This window comes from Struthio camelus, chromosome 8, assembly GCF_040807025.1.
Source record: "Struthio camelus isolate bStrCam1 chromosome 8, bStrCam1.hap1, whole genome shotgun sequence".
NCBI lineage: Eukaryota > Metazoa > Chordata > Aves > Struthioniformes > Struthionidae > Struthio > Struthio camelus.
In genome coordinates, this window is record NC_090949.1 from 9,548,391 (window position 1) to 9,564,222 (window position 15,832).

The following is a 15,832-nucleotide window of genomic DNA, read 5'->3' on the forward strand; positions in this document are numbered from 1 at the left end:
CAAAGCCTTGCCTCGTAACTGGAATAGTGTGAAATCATACGTAGAGCAAATTTTAGGATAAAACACTGTAGGATAATTGTGCACATGCACAAAACGCTGGTATGATGGAAGGCAAGCAACGTTCTAATTAAAACTACAGAAATCAAGAAATAGAGCCAAGCTTTCATTTACTAACACCAATTCCTTTGTCTCGCAGCATGTTGCTATCTCTTGCAAATCGCAAGTTGCAGCCAGTCATAGCTCAGCTTTCTGAGGAGCAATTGCTCCTGGGAGTAATTCTTTGTTTCCTACTCAGCTATGCTGTGTGACTGAATTCCTTTTTGGGGCTTGAGGCCTTTGTGGCTGTGTATGTGTGTGTATATGTTGCTTTTATTAAATACTTGCTTTTATATGAAAATGTAGTGGATTGTTTGACAAAGAAAGTGTATGGCTAAGTTTATTAGACAGTATGTCCTCTAGATATTTATCCTGATGCCCTATCTGTGGATGGAACCTAACAGGGCTGCCTAGCCCTGCTGAGCAGGGCTATATCACGTGCGTTTCCTTAATGGGCGTGCTACGCTGCTGCTGCTGGAGGGTAGATAAAGTAGGAACTATGAATATGGGGAACCTTCTGTTCCAAAAATCCCAGTATTGTTAGTGAACATTAGACTTGTACACTGATAATTATAGTGAGTCTGAGGTGAACAAGGTTCTGCTGACTTTGTGTAGAAAGAGAATGTTTCATCCTCAAATCTCAGTAGATGATTTTTGTTATGACTGTTTCATTTCTCATTGTTTTTTCCCCTGGATGTTTGTCCTTATGTTTGTTTTTCTTTTTATTGCCATGTAGTTCCACGCTATGGACACTTTGCACAAAAATGTCTATGACATTTCCAAGGCGATCTCTGCACTTGTGCCACAGGGTGGGCCAGTCCTATGTAGAGATGAGATGGAGGAGTGGTCTGCTTCAGAGGCCAACCTCTTTGAGGAAGCACTAGAAAAATACGGAAAAGATTTCACTGACATTCAGCAAGATTTTGTAAGTATACAAAATGAGGGCTGCATGGTGAGCAGGTCTGACCAGTGACAGAGCTGGCTTACAGCTTGTGTCGAAGCTACCTTGTTTTCCCTCAATCTGAAGAGGGCTCTGAACTGGAGCGTGCGTCTTGCTGTAAACTGGGGAAAGGGAGATCTCATACTGATGACAGCCTGCTGTACAGTCAGAATTTCAAATCACCGATGATAGCTTTTCCTTCAGAGATGTAACCTTAAAGGTGTCTGCTCCAGGACAACTGAGAGATGATTTAGGACAGCCTAACTGCCTTCAGATTAGTTTGTATCTGAAGGAGAGTAGGTATTGGGCCTTCTGAAACATGAACATTCAGTCACTTTTATAATACTATTTCAGAAAGGGCCCTTTGAAAATTTAAAAAAGGAATCTTGAGAATCCAAGGGAAGTGTCCTGTAGTTTGGCCAAAGCTCCACCCTAGGCGCTCAGCGTGCAGGTTGAATGGAGCACTGTAAATAGAGCCAAGTTTTGCTTTTTCACTGTTTGAGTCCTCTGAAACAAATGAAGCGGTTTCACTGTAGCTTGTCCCGTGCCCTAATCTTTTAGACATAGGGACTTGGAAACAGCACAGCACTGTAGTCTTGCTGAGATCCTCATTTGGAGGGTAGAGCTGGCACGGCGCAGTTCTGTTGTTATTGTTTTAAATGATCCAACTCCATAAAAGCCAAGCAAATCAGAACTGTGATGCTGTAGTTGTGGCTCTTGCTTGGGTCTTTGCTGCTCAAAGATGGGGCTCTTTTCCATATTGTGCCCATCTCTTGAACGGTGTATGGTGGAGCCAATGCAGCATGGAAATTTACCTGTAACCTGCTCTGCTTCCTCACTGAAGGTGCTATCTTTTGAAAGGCCATTTAGTTTAACATAGGTCCCGTGTGCATCTAATGCCGTCAGGAGAGTCACACCCTGGCTGGTCCCTTTTTGTTAGGAGGGTTAGTAGTAGCAAGGCTCCACTGCAAACAGTCCCTCAGAGGAAACTTGCGAGTTTGCATCAGGCTGTATGGCGCTCCTTGCAATGACTATTGCTTCTCCTTTATGTCCCTAGCTCCCATGGAAGTCCTTAACAAGCATAATAGAATATTATTATATGTGGAAAACTACAGACAGATACGTTCAGCAGGTAAGAGATTCAGAATCACCTCTCTCATTCTAACAGAAGCTGTTTTTCTTACCTTTGAAACCAAGCATTGTTGCTTTATCTCCTTCTTGGTCTTCAGCCTTTCCAATAGATGGATTTTGTAATGATTTGAAAGGCCAGAAATCTTTCTCTTGTCTCTAATCTCATAGGCAATCCTGCAGAAGTAAACATCTGGCATTGGGATTTGTGCTTTCTTTTCATGCTTTTTGCCACTTCACTTGTTTGGAGCTTTCAAATGCCTGTTTTGGAATTCGGTCGTTTGAGGAAGAGAATGCAATTAATCTCTGCCTGTTACAAGTTCAAGGTTGGCAGTAACTTCAGTTAGGGCTGTTTATGGGGGAGTGGGCAGTTGCTGTACCACAGGCACCCGTGGTTATTCCCCACCTGTGCCTGTCCATGACTTTGAAGATTCATATGTGTGGAAGCTCCCTCATGTAAACAGTGAGTGAGTTAAGTATTTGTCTGGGAAGTGTTGATGGCTCAAATTCCCAGACTCATTATACTTGAGGATCAGCTTGGAGTAGTGTTTACAATAATTTTTATCTCCTACTTGTATAAATACAAAGGCTGCTTGGTCCTTAAATAATTAAGGCACAATGCAAGAAGCATGCAAAATGTTGTAGAAAATCAGTTGCTGAAAACTACTTAAAATATTTAATAGGAAAATTTAATTACAAAGAAGGGTGAAATAATATATTGGATTTTTCATGATAATTATCAGTATAATATTTAGGCACCTATTTAAAGCCCTAGAAAGAGGGGAGTTATAAAAATGGCCTGCCTTAACTTGTTTCATTGGATATTCAGCCTGGGATAAAGACTAGCTGCCTGGGGCGTGGACCAATATTTGGCATGTGCCACGTTTGGGCACGGAGGCCATTTTTACTATCCTCTTTCTGATTGGAACACTATTTAAAATTAGTGAGAAAGTCTTAGGACAAATCAGAACTTTTATTGTGTAAATTCTCTGTAATGCTTGTTTTTCCTATTGAGTGGCTTTAATAGTTACATCGTCACGCCTATATTTCCCCGAGTTGTTTCTTTGATCAAACTTTTGCTTCGGAAAAAGAATTGAGCAGTAAGAATGTGAGACAGTGATGGAAGCTGGCATGGTAGGGGAAAAAAGGTGTTGGCGAACTAGGCCGTGATCTTTTCTTCTTCATTGAACTGTGTGTGTGACTGAGATAGTGACTACTACTTTCCTGTATGATGACGGCTATTTAGGGCATGATAGCTGGCTGTACTGAATCCATACTATGCTCAGTATCTGCATGAAGAGGAATCCACTTATTTCTCTTTCCTTGCATTGTTTATCTAACCTCTCTTCCTTTAACCGTAGACATCCATCTAGCAGTAGGGTAGGAACTGGAAGAAGTGAAGAAAGTTATTTCATCCGCCAGTGAAAACTAGAATCTTAATAGTCTGTTGCATGAAAATGTCACCCCTGTACAGTGCAAACAGCAGGCAGAATACATCACTATCCTGCTCAGTAAATCCATGATATGTCTGCAACTGTGACGTTCTGTTCTTTGCCCGTCTCAAGGGATATAACAGAATGGGGAGAGGCACAGAAAAAAGTGACAAGAGTGATGAAAGGATGGAAATGCTAAATAAATAACTAAAATAACCTTAGACTCTGCACTGTGGAGAGCTGGTGGATATGGAAAGGGTATGGCAGGCAAGAAGTTGTGAGAGTGGTTTGGAGAATGTGACTGAGGAATGTTTGTTCATTGTCTTTTCTGATTTAAGATCTAGGGATTGTCAAATCCCACTGGCAGGTTCAGAATGTGATGTTTATTTAGATTATATGTAATTAAATTGTTGTGCCCCTTGCCATGGCATGTTGCAGATACTAGTTTACTTGGATTTAAAAAAAAAAAAAAAACCCAAAGGATGAATTCATGAGATGGGAGGAGTAAAAAAGAAATCCATGTAGACCTGGTTTAGGTACAACTATCTTTTGTGCAGGTAGTCCCTAAGCCGCTGATTATTGCAAGGAAATGTTGCTATGTGCTCCCTCCCCTTTTCTTTAAAAGGGAGGGGGGCGAGGGCAAAGGGCAATTTCTTTGCTGTTAACTCTTGAATACTGGGGCCCAGGTGCCTGCCTCGAAGCCCATGAGCAGAGGAAGGTACTGAGAGGTAATGTTTGAAAGCACGCAGCAGTAAGGTCAAAGCCAGTGAAGGTCTCATGCTTTTTGCGTTTGTTAATGTTGTTGACCAGCTCTTGAAACACTGCTTCCAGTCCTAGACAGCAGAGGAAAACATTAGTATTTTTGGGGAGGGGAAACAACTGGAGAAACTGTGCCTCGATTAGGAAGTGGTTAAATTCTTTGGCTCTTTTCCATTTTCTTGAACTTTTGTATTACATAGACAAAACTGCAGAGAGGACAGTTGCCTGAAACACTGATTATTTGTTCTTGCAGTATTTTGGGGGGGGGGGAACCCCCCCACAATTTCTCATACTTTTTTGTTACATTACTATGCAGTGTATCTTAGGATCATGGTTATACCTTACATGTGCTGTCTGGCAGTGTACAAGGCAGTGGGATTTGGGGAAAACTTCCAATTAGAGCCTCAACGCTTAAGAGACAGTATAAATATAAGTTGAATGGGTAGAAATTGCAGTGCAAAGATATTATATCAATTAAATTTGAACTCAGTTGAAGACCTCCTCTCAAATTCCCCAATCATGAAGCAAGTAATACTATTAAACATTTATAAAATACCAGGGAGAGAGAGAGGGAGAGAGAGATAACCACAAAGCATAGGAAGTGGTATTTGAACTAATAATGTCTTGCATTTATATTTTACTTGATATGTGCAAAGTCTCTGACAAAGCACGCTCCCCGCCATTTTTTTCTGTCTACTTCAGAGTATTTTGTCTGTAGATTCTTTCCTTAGTCAAATACCACAAAATGGTTCTGGGACTAACAGCATTTTTGTACATGAAGTGTTGAAAATGTGCTAAGAATATTAAAAGTGTGTATCCTGAGTTGTTTCACTTGTCCTCCTTCTGTGAGGATGATTAAATTTATATTCCAGCTCTGTAAGGCACTGTTAGTTTAAAAAAAAAAAAAACAAAAAAAAAACCCTGATAACCTACTCATTCTTGTAGAATCTTTGGCTGAATGCACTTAAGAAAAACATATATTTAACCTGTCTGTTTCTGAGAATTACACAACATAATAACGAAGCTCTTGTCACCAGCAAACTGCCTGTTTTGATGAAAGCCATTTAGCTGGGAATTGTTTACTTTCTTCTGTATTTGCTTTAAGATTTTTCTTGGAGCAAGAGAGGATTCTGGCTATCATAATCCTAAAGCAGAATCCATGTGCTTCTTGCCAACAAGTTACATTTTGAGTTGTCCTCAACAGAAGACCCCTTTTCAGAGCTGAACAGGAAGGAAAGTGCAACCAGATATTCTGATTCTAAGAAATTACATCCTGTGTAAGCTTGGAACTACAGTTCCAGTAGTCAGAGTATTCGGAAAATAAACGACACGAGGTATTCTTGTTGAAGTGCTAGCATGCAGAAAGAGTTGCGCTTGTATGCGCATCAAAAAAAAAAAAAACAAAAAAAAGTGTTTATGCTTGGCATACCTAGGACGGGAAGGCTTAATACCACACTTCCTTGTGTTGCGGCTAGGACACTGTAGTTGAGATAGAGGCAAAATTGTCCTGTTTTGGAGGGTGCACTTGGATCTCTTATCCAGTGATTTTTGTTTGGCTTGAGTTACACCTTGCTTCTGAAGGCTGCCGACGTAATTAGGAATTGAATAATTTCAAGAGAAGGAGCAGCCCTCCCAGAGCAGAACTGTTAGAGGAAAAGTTTCATCCACTGCACTGTCAACACAGAATTTATGGTCCGATGTAGGTTCCTGAACATCTGCTCAAAATGATGCCAAGACTTGACCGATAAAAGACACCCTTTCAGATTTGTCCTGAAGAGCGAGGGAGGCTCATCCTAAATTCAGTATCCCATGTCTTCTTTGAATGCCTCTTTCTTGAGACAGATTTTCCACATGTATTCACTAGAGCTTATATTTCTGAATCAGAAGTGTTTGAAATGGCAACCACTGAATAACTTCAATGTGGTGACTTCCCCCAATGATTTGAAAACTCTTTAAGACATGATGTGATGTTCGGTCATGCCTGCGTTTTCATTCAAAATTACGGTTACGTTCTTATGTAGCTGTGAATTCCAGCGTGGTGGTTTTTTTTTTTTTTCCTGAAGTTCTTTAAACGTTTGTGCTGTTTTGCATACCAAACGCGGGAAAGTCCTGAGGACTTTGAAGCAGAACACGGCTCTCCAGTTGTTGAGGAAAAAACAGCTCAGGAGATGGCAGTGGCAAAAGATCGTTTGAATTAGTCATATGTTTTCTGAGAGTTGAAGGCTTTAATTTTACTTTTTGCATCTCATTTGTGCATGAGGGGCATGTAACCTCAAGAGGAAGATCAAATCTTAAGAAGAGAACAATGTAGAAACTTGTATTATGTGGAAGTGTTGTCAGAAGAGTGCTGCATGACAAAAATGAAGTAGGAAGAAGTGACAGAAAAACACTTAGGTTGTGCATAGACCTGAAAAAATGAACATAAAGGAGAAGATACTGGAGAAAGTCAAAGTGTCACTATACACAATTACAGAGGAGGGAGGGCTGAGTAAATCTTGATATATAGATAACAGAGATGTAGGTAATCTTGGCTTACCGATTCCTTTAATAAGGAAAGCTACCTTTCTCCATATCTAGCCCAGAGCTGTGTGTGACATCTTAATAAACTAACCTTCCTAAAGTACTGTGTGCTAACAAAGCAGAAATAATGTAAAAGAAACATTTTTCCACATACATAGGACCCAAAACATCTCCTGTTAAGCCTGCAATAACATAGAAGTGTAGCAGTTTTGGCAACAAAATGTTTTTGGGGGAGAAAAAAAAAGCCGTGTGAAAGCTTTCTTCTATATCCAGAAAATGCAAGCTAGAGACCATTCTTCCCCAGCTTGAACTAATAAATGCTTGCTGTTTGAGGAACTGAGACCTCTCTGCGCTGTCTACCAGCGCATCCCTCGCATTGCGGTCCTTGAAGTATCCTATGCTTTCCTGGATTGCTTCTCTTATTTTCTCTTTATAAATGTTCATTCTTCAGAAAATGACCCCAAACATTTACTCTGATACCTCACATATTTTAAAACACTTTCAAGCTCAGTGGGTAGAGTGCAAGTTGTTAAAGCTAGGGAGAGGATGTATAGAGGACAGATGTTTGCATCGCTGTCTGTACAGTGCTCAGTAATTTAATCCCCTTGGTGCCTGTGGGATAGGCAAGTTGATAATATCTCCCCTTTTGTAGATGGGGAAAGTAAGATGAAGTGAATTTGAGGAAATATGTTAGATACAGGTGTATTAATAACTTGCAAAGACAAAGATTTCATTTACGCCAGACTTCTAGAAAAACTTACAAATGTTCAAGATTTTTTTTTTGTGGATGAGAACATTCAGAACTACATCAGACAACATTAAAAATTTAAGGTATTAAAACCCATTTGCTTCAGGCACAAATCAATTACTAACTGGCAAGGCGCTAGTAAGGCACTTTCTCTGTGAAGGGATTATTCTGTTATTGTGCGTTACTACGTTTCAAACCCCTTTCTCCTGTACCTTCTGGTACCAGTCGCTGTCAGAGAATAGGAAACTCATCAAATCTGGTGTAGTGATTCCTCAGGGCCATAAATATGTGCGTAAAATTGGCCTGTTCTTATCCAGTAGATCATAATAGCACGCCGAAAACCTTCGCCGCCTTGGTTTACTCGTTTGTCTATTTATACCATATTCTTAAAAATAAAGTTGTTAGCTCACAGTTTGCACAATGGTCATCAACCACAAAGAAGATCTGTGGTGCGAGGTTGACGTTCATCACCAGTTTACTAAAGTGTTGCTTAATAGCCTAAGTTACTCCGCTGTCCACTTGGAGATAAGGTTATTTCAGCTGCTGGTAATGCTTTGTGCTTGCATGAAGCTTTCCCATTCGCAGATTTCCCAGAATGTCATAACGTAATAACTCAAAATGCAATGGCAGAAAGTTCCAGGGAGCTTTTGCCAAAAAACTTACCTCCATTCCCCTTCCCCCCACCTCCAATTTAGTGGAAAGTGGGGGGGAGAACCCAATTTTCTACCAGTGGAAGTTCATTGAATTTCCTACTTCGGTCTGAAGGAAAATAAGATTATTGCACAAGGTTCCTCAAGGAATATTGTAAGGCCTTTATCGGTATCAGATGCTAGACTTCCATGTTATTCCTGGACAAAGTATGAATTCTGTGGCTGTTCGTCTGCTGACATAGCTGCTCACGATAGTCTCTGCTATCAGTTGCCTGGGGAAAGACGACTGGTTTTCCAGTCCAGCAAGAGGGTGGAACAGCCTGCAGTTCATGGTGGAAAGGCCTCTGAGCATGTTTTGTTATTTTTCTGTTTATGGGTTTTTCTTTTTTGGTAATGTTCCTTCTGGAAGGTAGAGAAGTGTTTCTGATGCTACTGGAGAGCCATCATCGCAGCACTTTTTGAGACCAGCCATGGGATGCTTTGGTCACTTATGTGAAAAAGACTTGAGCAGGACGTTTTGACAACGTTCAGTTTGGAACCTCTGCTTGGTATTCAGAGAGAACCTCTGTAGTTGCGTAACTGACTGTCAATAAAACGTACATTTTTGATTCCTCTAAGTCTGTAGGCTTGATACAGATCAGCTGTGTGCATATTCATTTGGATTTTCTTAAGGACAATTTCAGGATAGCTGCTCTTGTGTGAGACCAGATTTAACAGAAGCGACTGGGGAAATTCACTCCAGCCAGCAGAAGGAAGTCTCTTTTCTTTTGCTTTGAAAGTCTGCTTTTGGGTGCAGTGCTCTGAAGGGGTACCTGTAGTATCTCAGTAACTTTCAGAAGTTCTGGTTGTTTTCTCAGATCTTATTCTTTTGCCTGATAACTTAGTTGTTTGATTTTTTTTTAAGAGAGGTTAGCTTTTATTTGTTGGAAAAGGTAAGGTGGGAGTTCTTTAGGAGTCTAGAGAGCTTTGGCTAGGAACTGTCACACTGTCAAATGGAAAACTTGCTGGGACCGTCCCTCTGCTCATAGCAAGCTTTATGCTTACTGGAAACGTTTAATTCACTGTTTCTACATCTGTCCATCCTGTCCCTGTAAAAGGGATTTTTGTATTTGTCCAATTCCTTAGTGACACACTTTTTTCAGTTTTATGTTTTTAGCGCTTCCTGTTTCTATGCAGAGACCAATTTTGCTTTACAGTTGTTTTTCTAGGCTGTGCCTTGAGGCCACTGCACAAAAAGTGTTAAGTTAATCTATTTGTCTAGAAACTGTAAAACACAGCAAACAATCCCCTTCGAAATAGCAGTGCTTTCGTGTTGCAAGTGTTGCATTCAATCTGAGGGCAGTCAAAAACCTCCAGCTTTTAGGCAGAAAGTGTGCTCTTGGCGAACATTGTCACGGCTTTTTGTAGACTTGCGTTACTGACGTGGGAATTGAAGAGCATGGGCCCTGCTGTGAGCAGGGGCTTGGACTGGAGCCTCTGGAGGTTCCTGCCGCCCTAAGTTATACTATGATTCAATTCATTTAGCTTATGTAATAAAAAGGAAATTAGAACCTCAGAAATTCTCTTCTACTTTCTAAGGAATGTGAATATTTGAGTTGTAAAAGGAATTCTTGGCCAGTTAGTAAAACTCATGCTAATTGACTAGCTATGCCATTTTCTGGTGGGCTATCAGCAAGTTTACAGCCATAGCTGAACAAAAGAAAAGCACAATGCTGTTTGGGGTGAATTTTTAATCTGTACTTCACATTGAAAGGACCCTGTAATCCATCTACTCCAGAAATGTGGGCAAAACTTTTAATGGCTGGTTTTAACAAAGTAGTGCCAGGCAAAGAGAGAAATTGTGTATACTTCTAAATGTGCATCCCTATACTCTGAAAGGCTATTCTTTTTATGCATATTTTCCCTTGAACATATCCCTGTTATGTTCCTTAACATCCCTGAGAAAGGGGTGTTTTGTTAGGAGCCTGTTGTTTTGTACGGTTAATGTTTCTTCCCCCTCTTAACCCCTCCACCCCCGCCGTGGTGGTGGTTTGCCACCCAGTCCTCTGGGATTAGGGCATGTGCATGGGGTTTATTTCCCGTCTGTCTTAAAGGGGATAAACACTTCATGCTCATGTACCTAAAGCTTTTCACCTTTAGAAAGTGCAAATGTTCAGATTGCCTATGGCTGATGTTTAGTTTGAAGTGATGACGTTATCATCTAATATTTATATATTATATAATTATATACGTATATAATTATATCATTATATTATATAATGATATAGTTATATTATCTAATATCTAACTATTATCTAATAATTCTGCATCAGTTTTGAGTTGAGCTCTTGGCCTTTTAAAAACCGATCGACAGTAGAGGTTTTCTTTAGTTAGTTACAAAAATGAGGACTGGCAGCAAAGTCTTCCTTCAGACTCTTTGAATTGGCTCAGCTCTTCCAGAAAAGTGATGGAGAAGTTGTTTTTCCATACCAGTTCTTATCTAATTGGTGCATGCTGTCAAGGAGGACAAACAGACTGGTATGTCAGAGCCGTCTCTGCAGGGTGGAAAAAGGGTTATGGGTGAAGCAGTGCATGTATTTGTACTGGACTGCACGGGGATGAAAAGGTTGTGCCTACAGTGGTAGTCTGTAATCTCTTGGACTTTTCAGGGTACTGTGTACATAGTCATTTGATGCCACAGTTGTTTTCAGTGGCTTTCTTGTTGGAAGAAGGCTGTGTGGTAGCCGCTCGGTGAAAATAAAATTCATTCCTGTTTATTAACGAGCGCTAAAGGTGCTTACAGGTGAATTACTTAACTCCCAAATACAGTAGTCACTATTTTCTTTTTATTCTAATGTTTTTCTTTTTCTTTTTAAAGAAACGATTGAAAGCAGCAGAAGCAGAAAGCAAGCTAAAACAAGTGTATATACCCAACTAGTAAGTATCTTTTTTGTGTTATTTTGTTTCCTATTTCAGTGGGGAAGGTCTCCTGTTGCAGTTTCCATGGCCTTGGCAGTATTACATATTGGTTTTAATTATCCAAAAAAAAGGAAAGAAAAAGACACAGTAGGACAAAACATGTCAGAATTATTAAATTAGGTTACCAATATAATGAACTTTCTGCTGATGTTTAAATAAGCTTGAATTCCTTTTTATTTAACTCAATTGATGCTGTCGACTCAGATGCTAATGAACAGCTAGGAGCCTTATGGAAGAAAACATGATGGCTCTGGTACTTCAAAGCTGGCTGGAACGCAGAGCGCCTGTCTCGGTCCGCTTATGAGTATGCGAAAGACAAAGCTGTTCCTTCACACTGACTTTCTACTTCTGGAGCGCACGGTATTTCCGCCACTGGTAGTGGAGGACTTTCCCTTAGGGGCTTTCCCAGTTAGGATGCTGTGCTGTGTTTTTTCTTATTTGTTTTCATCAGTGGATCACCCATAGAGGGTTGTTTCCTAATGTGTTACATACTTTAACTCTTAGTAAAAGGTGTTTCTTCTTCTGTGTTCTGTCCCTCAGCGTGGCAAAACCCGGTCAGCAGTTGTCGTGACTTGGCAATCAAATCTGCTCCTGCCCGTCCACTCTTTGAATTTCACTCGTGAACACGTTCCCATATGTATTACCCTCAATAATTCCTCTCCTCTCTTTTATGTTATCTCCTTTCAAATACTTATGAACTTCTACCATGTGTTCTGTTAATTAAGGCAAAACTAAGATTTACATATTTAGCTTGCAAGACAATCCCCCCCCCCCCAACCTTTGAAATGTGTGAATTTCTGGTAAATTTAACAAAAATGAAGTGTAATATTCAGAGTGAAGCCAAACAGGTTTTTTGTCCTGCTATTTTTCAGTGGTATTGCTTTTTATGGATGCTCTTACTGTGCTGGGGGAGACTGGACATCAAATTAAAAATGAATTCACAATGTGATAGGCCTGTGAAGCAAAAGCCAATGTAATTTAGACTGCAGATACAAAAGGATATTATAGAAGAGAGCCTGGTAGTCTTGCTCTTGCTCTAGGATTATAATGGATGTGGGGCTTTGTGTTTAAAAGGTTATAGTGTTCATTTGATAATGACTGTCTGGAGTGGTGTCTTATCCCTCAACCCTGTAACTCAGCAAGATAATTCCTGTTGCTATCTGGAGAATGTAATCAAATCAGTGACTTCCCTCTGTACTTCAGAGAATACTTCTGTCTCTTCCCATGTGCTTGCTATTGTTGTCTATGCGTTTGATTTCCAGTCCCAGTAACTTAGAAGAATAATAAGAAAAACAACAGAAGCAGCCTTCAAAGGTTATTTTTCATCTCGTGTTTGTATTATACTGTGAAAAATAACAGCTCTAGGTAAAGCTTTATAGTTAATATTTTTAAGCCTGACGGTGTGCCCCAAATTTATAGTATGAGGAACCAAAGCATGGGCGAGCCATGCACCTTGTGCTGCAGGGTCATGCAAGTGATTGATTTGAGGCTCTCAAGTCCTAAACCAACATCCTAGCTATTAGACAGACATTCCTCTTCTGAGAAGAGCCCATGGTTTTGGGTCAGACATCTGCAGTAGATACGATGGAACCTAGTGTTTGTATGCACGGGTTTGTAATGCAAACCTGAGGATGAAAGGCACTAATGGACTTTCCCGATGAAAAGAAAAGGCATAAAATAAGCTGAATTCTGCATTCAGGAATTGGTGAAAAAATCTCTTAATTATTTTCTGGAGCAGCTTCTATTTCGGTGGGAGTGGGTGTCAGATAAAGAAATAGCAGAATCCTGAATGTACAAAGAGATCTGTGTTCTTGGCAGTTCATCCTGTCATCCACTAGGGCAAATGCAGGACTTGGAGAACTTTCTTGCTGCAGATGTACTCTGTCTCCTTCTCCTTCTAGTATTTACGCAATCGCATTCTTCAACCTGTTGTTTAAATCGTGTTCTGGTTTTACTAATCTTACGGGCGTCATACTGCTCAGTTACTTGCTTCTTTTTGATAATGGTCTGGTTGTTTAGCTGGTGATTTTCAGGATTAGGATGTTTGCAAATCTTGAAGGCTGAGGCATGCAACTTTGCATTGCTTTTCTTTTGCTTTGATCTAAGTGATGTCAGAAGGGGTGAGGAAAAGCAAGGGAAGAAGTGTTGTGTGTGATCCCCAGTCTCCAAAATGTAAATTGTAAACTGAAATAGGTAAATGTGAATTAATACATTCTACTTGCAATATTTTATCTGATAATCTCAAAGCATTTTTCACAAGCTGCAAATGCTGTCGTGTAAACCTTTGTAAAGTAAGGAAATATTATTTACCTTCTCCCTTTTCTGCTTTTTTATTAAACCAACAGGGAAACTGGAGGAATAGGTCAAAGTATTGGATGACTGCAAGGGGAGACTGTTTCACAAGTTGGAGATAATTCCCATATGTATTTCTTTGAGCCTGAGGAACAAGACTTTTTTCCTTCCCTTTTCAATTGTACAGAGGTCCATTATAGCATGGAAGCTTATAAAAGTGCTGTCCTAACTATCACAGCTACAAAAGAAGGAAGAACAGGATTACAATCTTCATCCTTTTGTTGGAGGAAGCTTTTTTGCTTTCAAAAAGCACTGTTTAGCAGCCATTAGACCTATTCTGTTCTTAGAAGTGGGTATTTACACTACCTTGGACTGTTGTGATGAGACCTCACCTCTCTGGTGTCTACATAAGGAATTCAGACACTTGAATTAGATGCCTAAAGGTAGATGGCATAAATGTTCCTTAGAAAGGATTAAAAATTGTTCTATTTCTGAGGTGTTGTTTCTTAATTGCTCTGTTGCATCTAGTATCACACTGGTTACCTGAATAACTGGAGCATACATTGATGATATTAAATTCATTTATTTATATATATGTGTGTGTATATATATATATACATATACACACACACACACACACACACACACACATATATATATATATATAAAATATATATATGTGTGTGTATGTGTGCATATTAATCACTAAAACGAAATTTAGCACTGTGCTGTGGATCAAATGCCAGTAGTCACTCATGTGGTGAAAGGATTTCAGTGTTCTGCCTGGTTCAGAATTATCTCCATGTTGAGTTCTTTTTGGGTGGGGGTTTCAGTCCATGATGGTTGGCTTCCAAGGCCTTCTTTCTGCAGGTGCCTTTTCATTTTAGTCTCTCTAGTTGAGGCTGATCTCTCGCATAACATAGCCCAGAAATCTGAGCTTCATGATCTCTGTGTCCAGCATACTCGCGTATTCCATTGCAATTGAAATTCGCTTAAAAGGCTTCCGATTATGAATTAAGAACTGGAAATGATAATTTATCACCCCATCAGTATTTTCACTACCTTATTTGGATGTTTTACTTCATTAATTGCACAATGATTCATTCAGTTATTCATCATAATAATAACTCTAATAACTCTAGCAGGCTTTGGTGAAATCAAACAAATTTAACAAATCAGCGACAATCAAGAACTGTTTGCTTGTGATGTGATGAAAAGAGGAGCTCACTAAATTCTGCTGTAACTACAGTTCTAACACTTTACTTCTTGCTTTGGGGCTAGAGACTTTCTGGTGCTTGCTGCTGCAGCTACGTTAATTTGTGTTCCAAAATCCTGAAGTGAAGTTACTGTTGCAGCCACACTGTGGTCATCTCGGTGATCGGCATTCACCCATACATCACGTTCATTTGTGTTTGCAATATCAGTTTTGTAAGGGACAACGGAGTTTAACTATTGCCTTTCTAGGCATGATCTTAGTATTTTGGACATGTATGTCAATGCATGCAGTCTTGTTCTCAACTAACTGTGTACAGCCACGTGCATCTGGGCTTTCTGGTGTGCCGTTCAAATACGGAACTTTTTTTCCGTTTCATTGAAATGGGCTTTACTGATGGATTTCAGACTTCTTTACTGCTGTTTTTCAGAGGATAAATCGATATAATAGAAGCGAAGCAACATGCCCGAGGTCAAGTTGTAGGACCTGGAGCAGAGCCTTAGTTTTCTGTGCTTCAGTCTATTGAGTAATACTGCTTGTAGTAGTGTGCATCTGTGAGCATCATTTGTACTAGATAATCTTGGTAACGTTTGCCCATGGAGATTGCTGGTGAATCTTTGGCAGAAGTCCTTCTGAAGTAGTTACTATAAGTGACACCCCAAGAACAAAATGCTAGGTATCATGAGTGTACCGCATTTCAACTTTCCCTTTGTTAAATTGTCTGTGGATCTCAGGCCATCTGTGGTGTCAGCACCTCATGCCATTCTGCTAAGAACCCTGAAACACTTTAATACGCGTAGGAGCCAGGCAAATTAATAAGCAAAACGAGAAAACCTAATCAGGCATGCTAATCTAAATGCCCTTACTGTGTTCTCTTCTCTGCTGCTTTTGGGCTGCTCGGTGTACTGAAGGAACAAACTATTTATAGTATTTGCATACCACTGAACCTCCTAAGCTATTTCTTCCACCCTGAGCTTTACAGGGAGGAGCAACATCTGCCCTGTCCAAGAAGGATTTCAGATAGTATTCAAATACTCTTACCTCCTTATGTAGTATGTGTGTGGTCTTTTTAGGTCATTTATAGTAGAATCTATT

General features: G+C 39.9%; 1 protein-coding gene across 3 annotated transcripts in view; it reads left to right on the forward strand.

Moving 5' to 3' along the window:
* MTA1 (metastasis associated 1) overlaps positions 1-15,832 on the forward strand; it is a 93,037-nt gene that overhangs the window by 42,954 nt on the left and 34,251 nt on the right. For all 3 annotated transcript variants that reach the window (XM_068952028.1, XM_068952030.1, XM_068952031.1), the window contains exons 9-11: positions 833-1,021; positions 2,094-2,168; positions 11,132-11,190. In XM_068952028.1, coding sequence (XP_068808129.1) covers positions 833-1,021; positions 2,094-2,168; positions 11,132-11,190 — 323 coding nt within the window. The remainder of the gene's footprint in view (positions 1-832; positions 1,022-2,093; positions 2,169-11,131; positions 11,191-15,832) is intronic.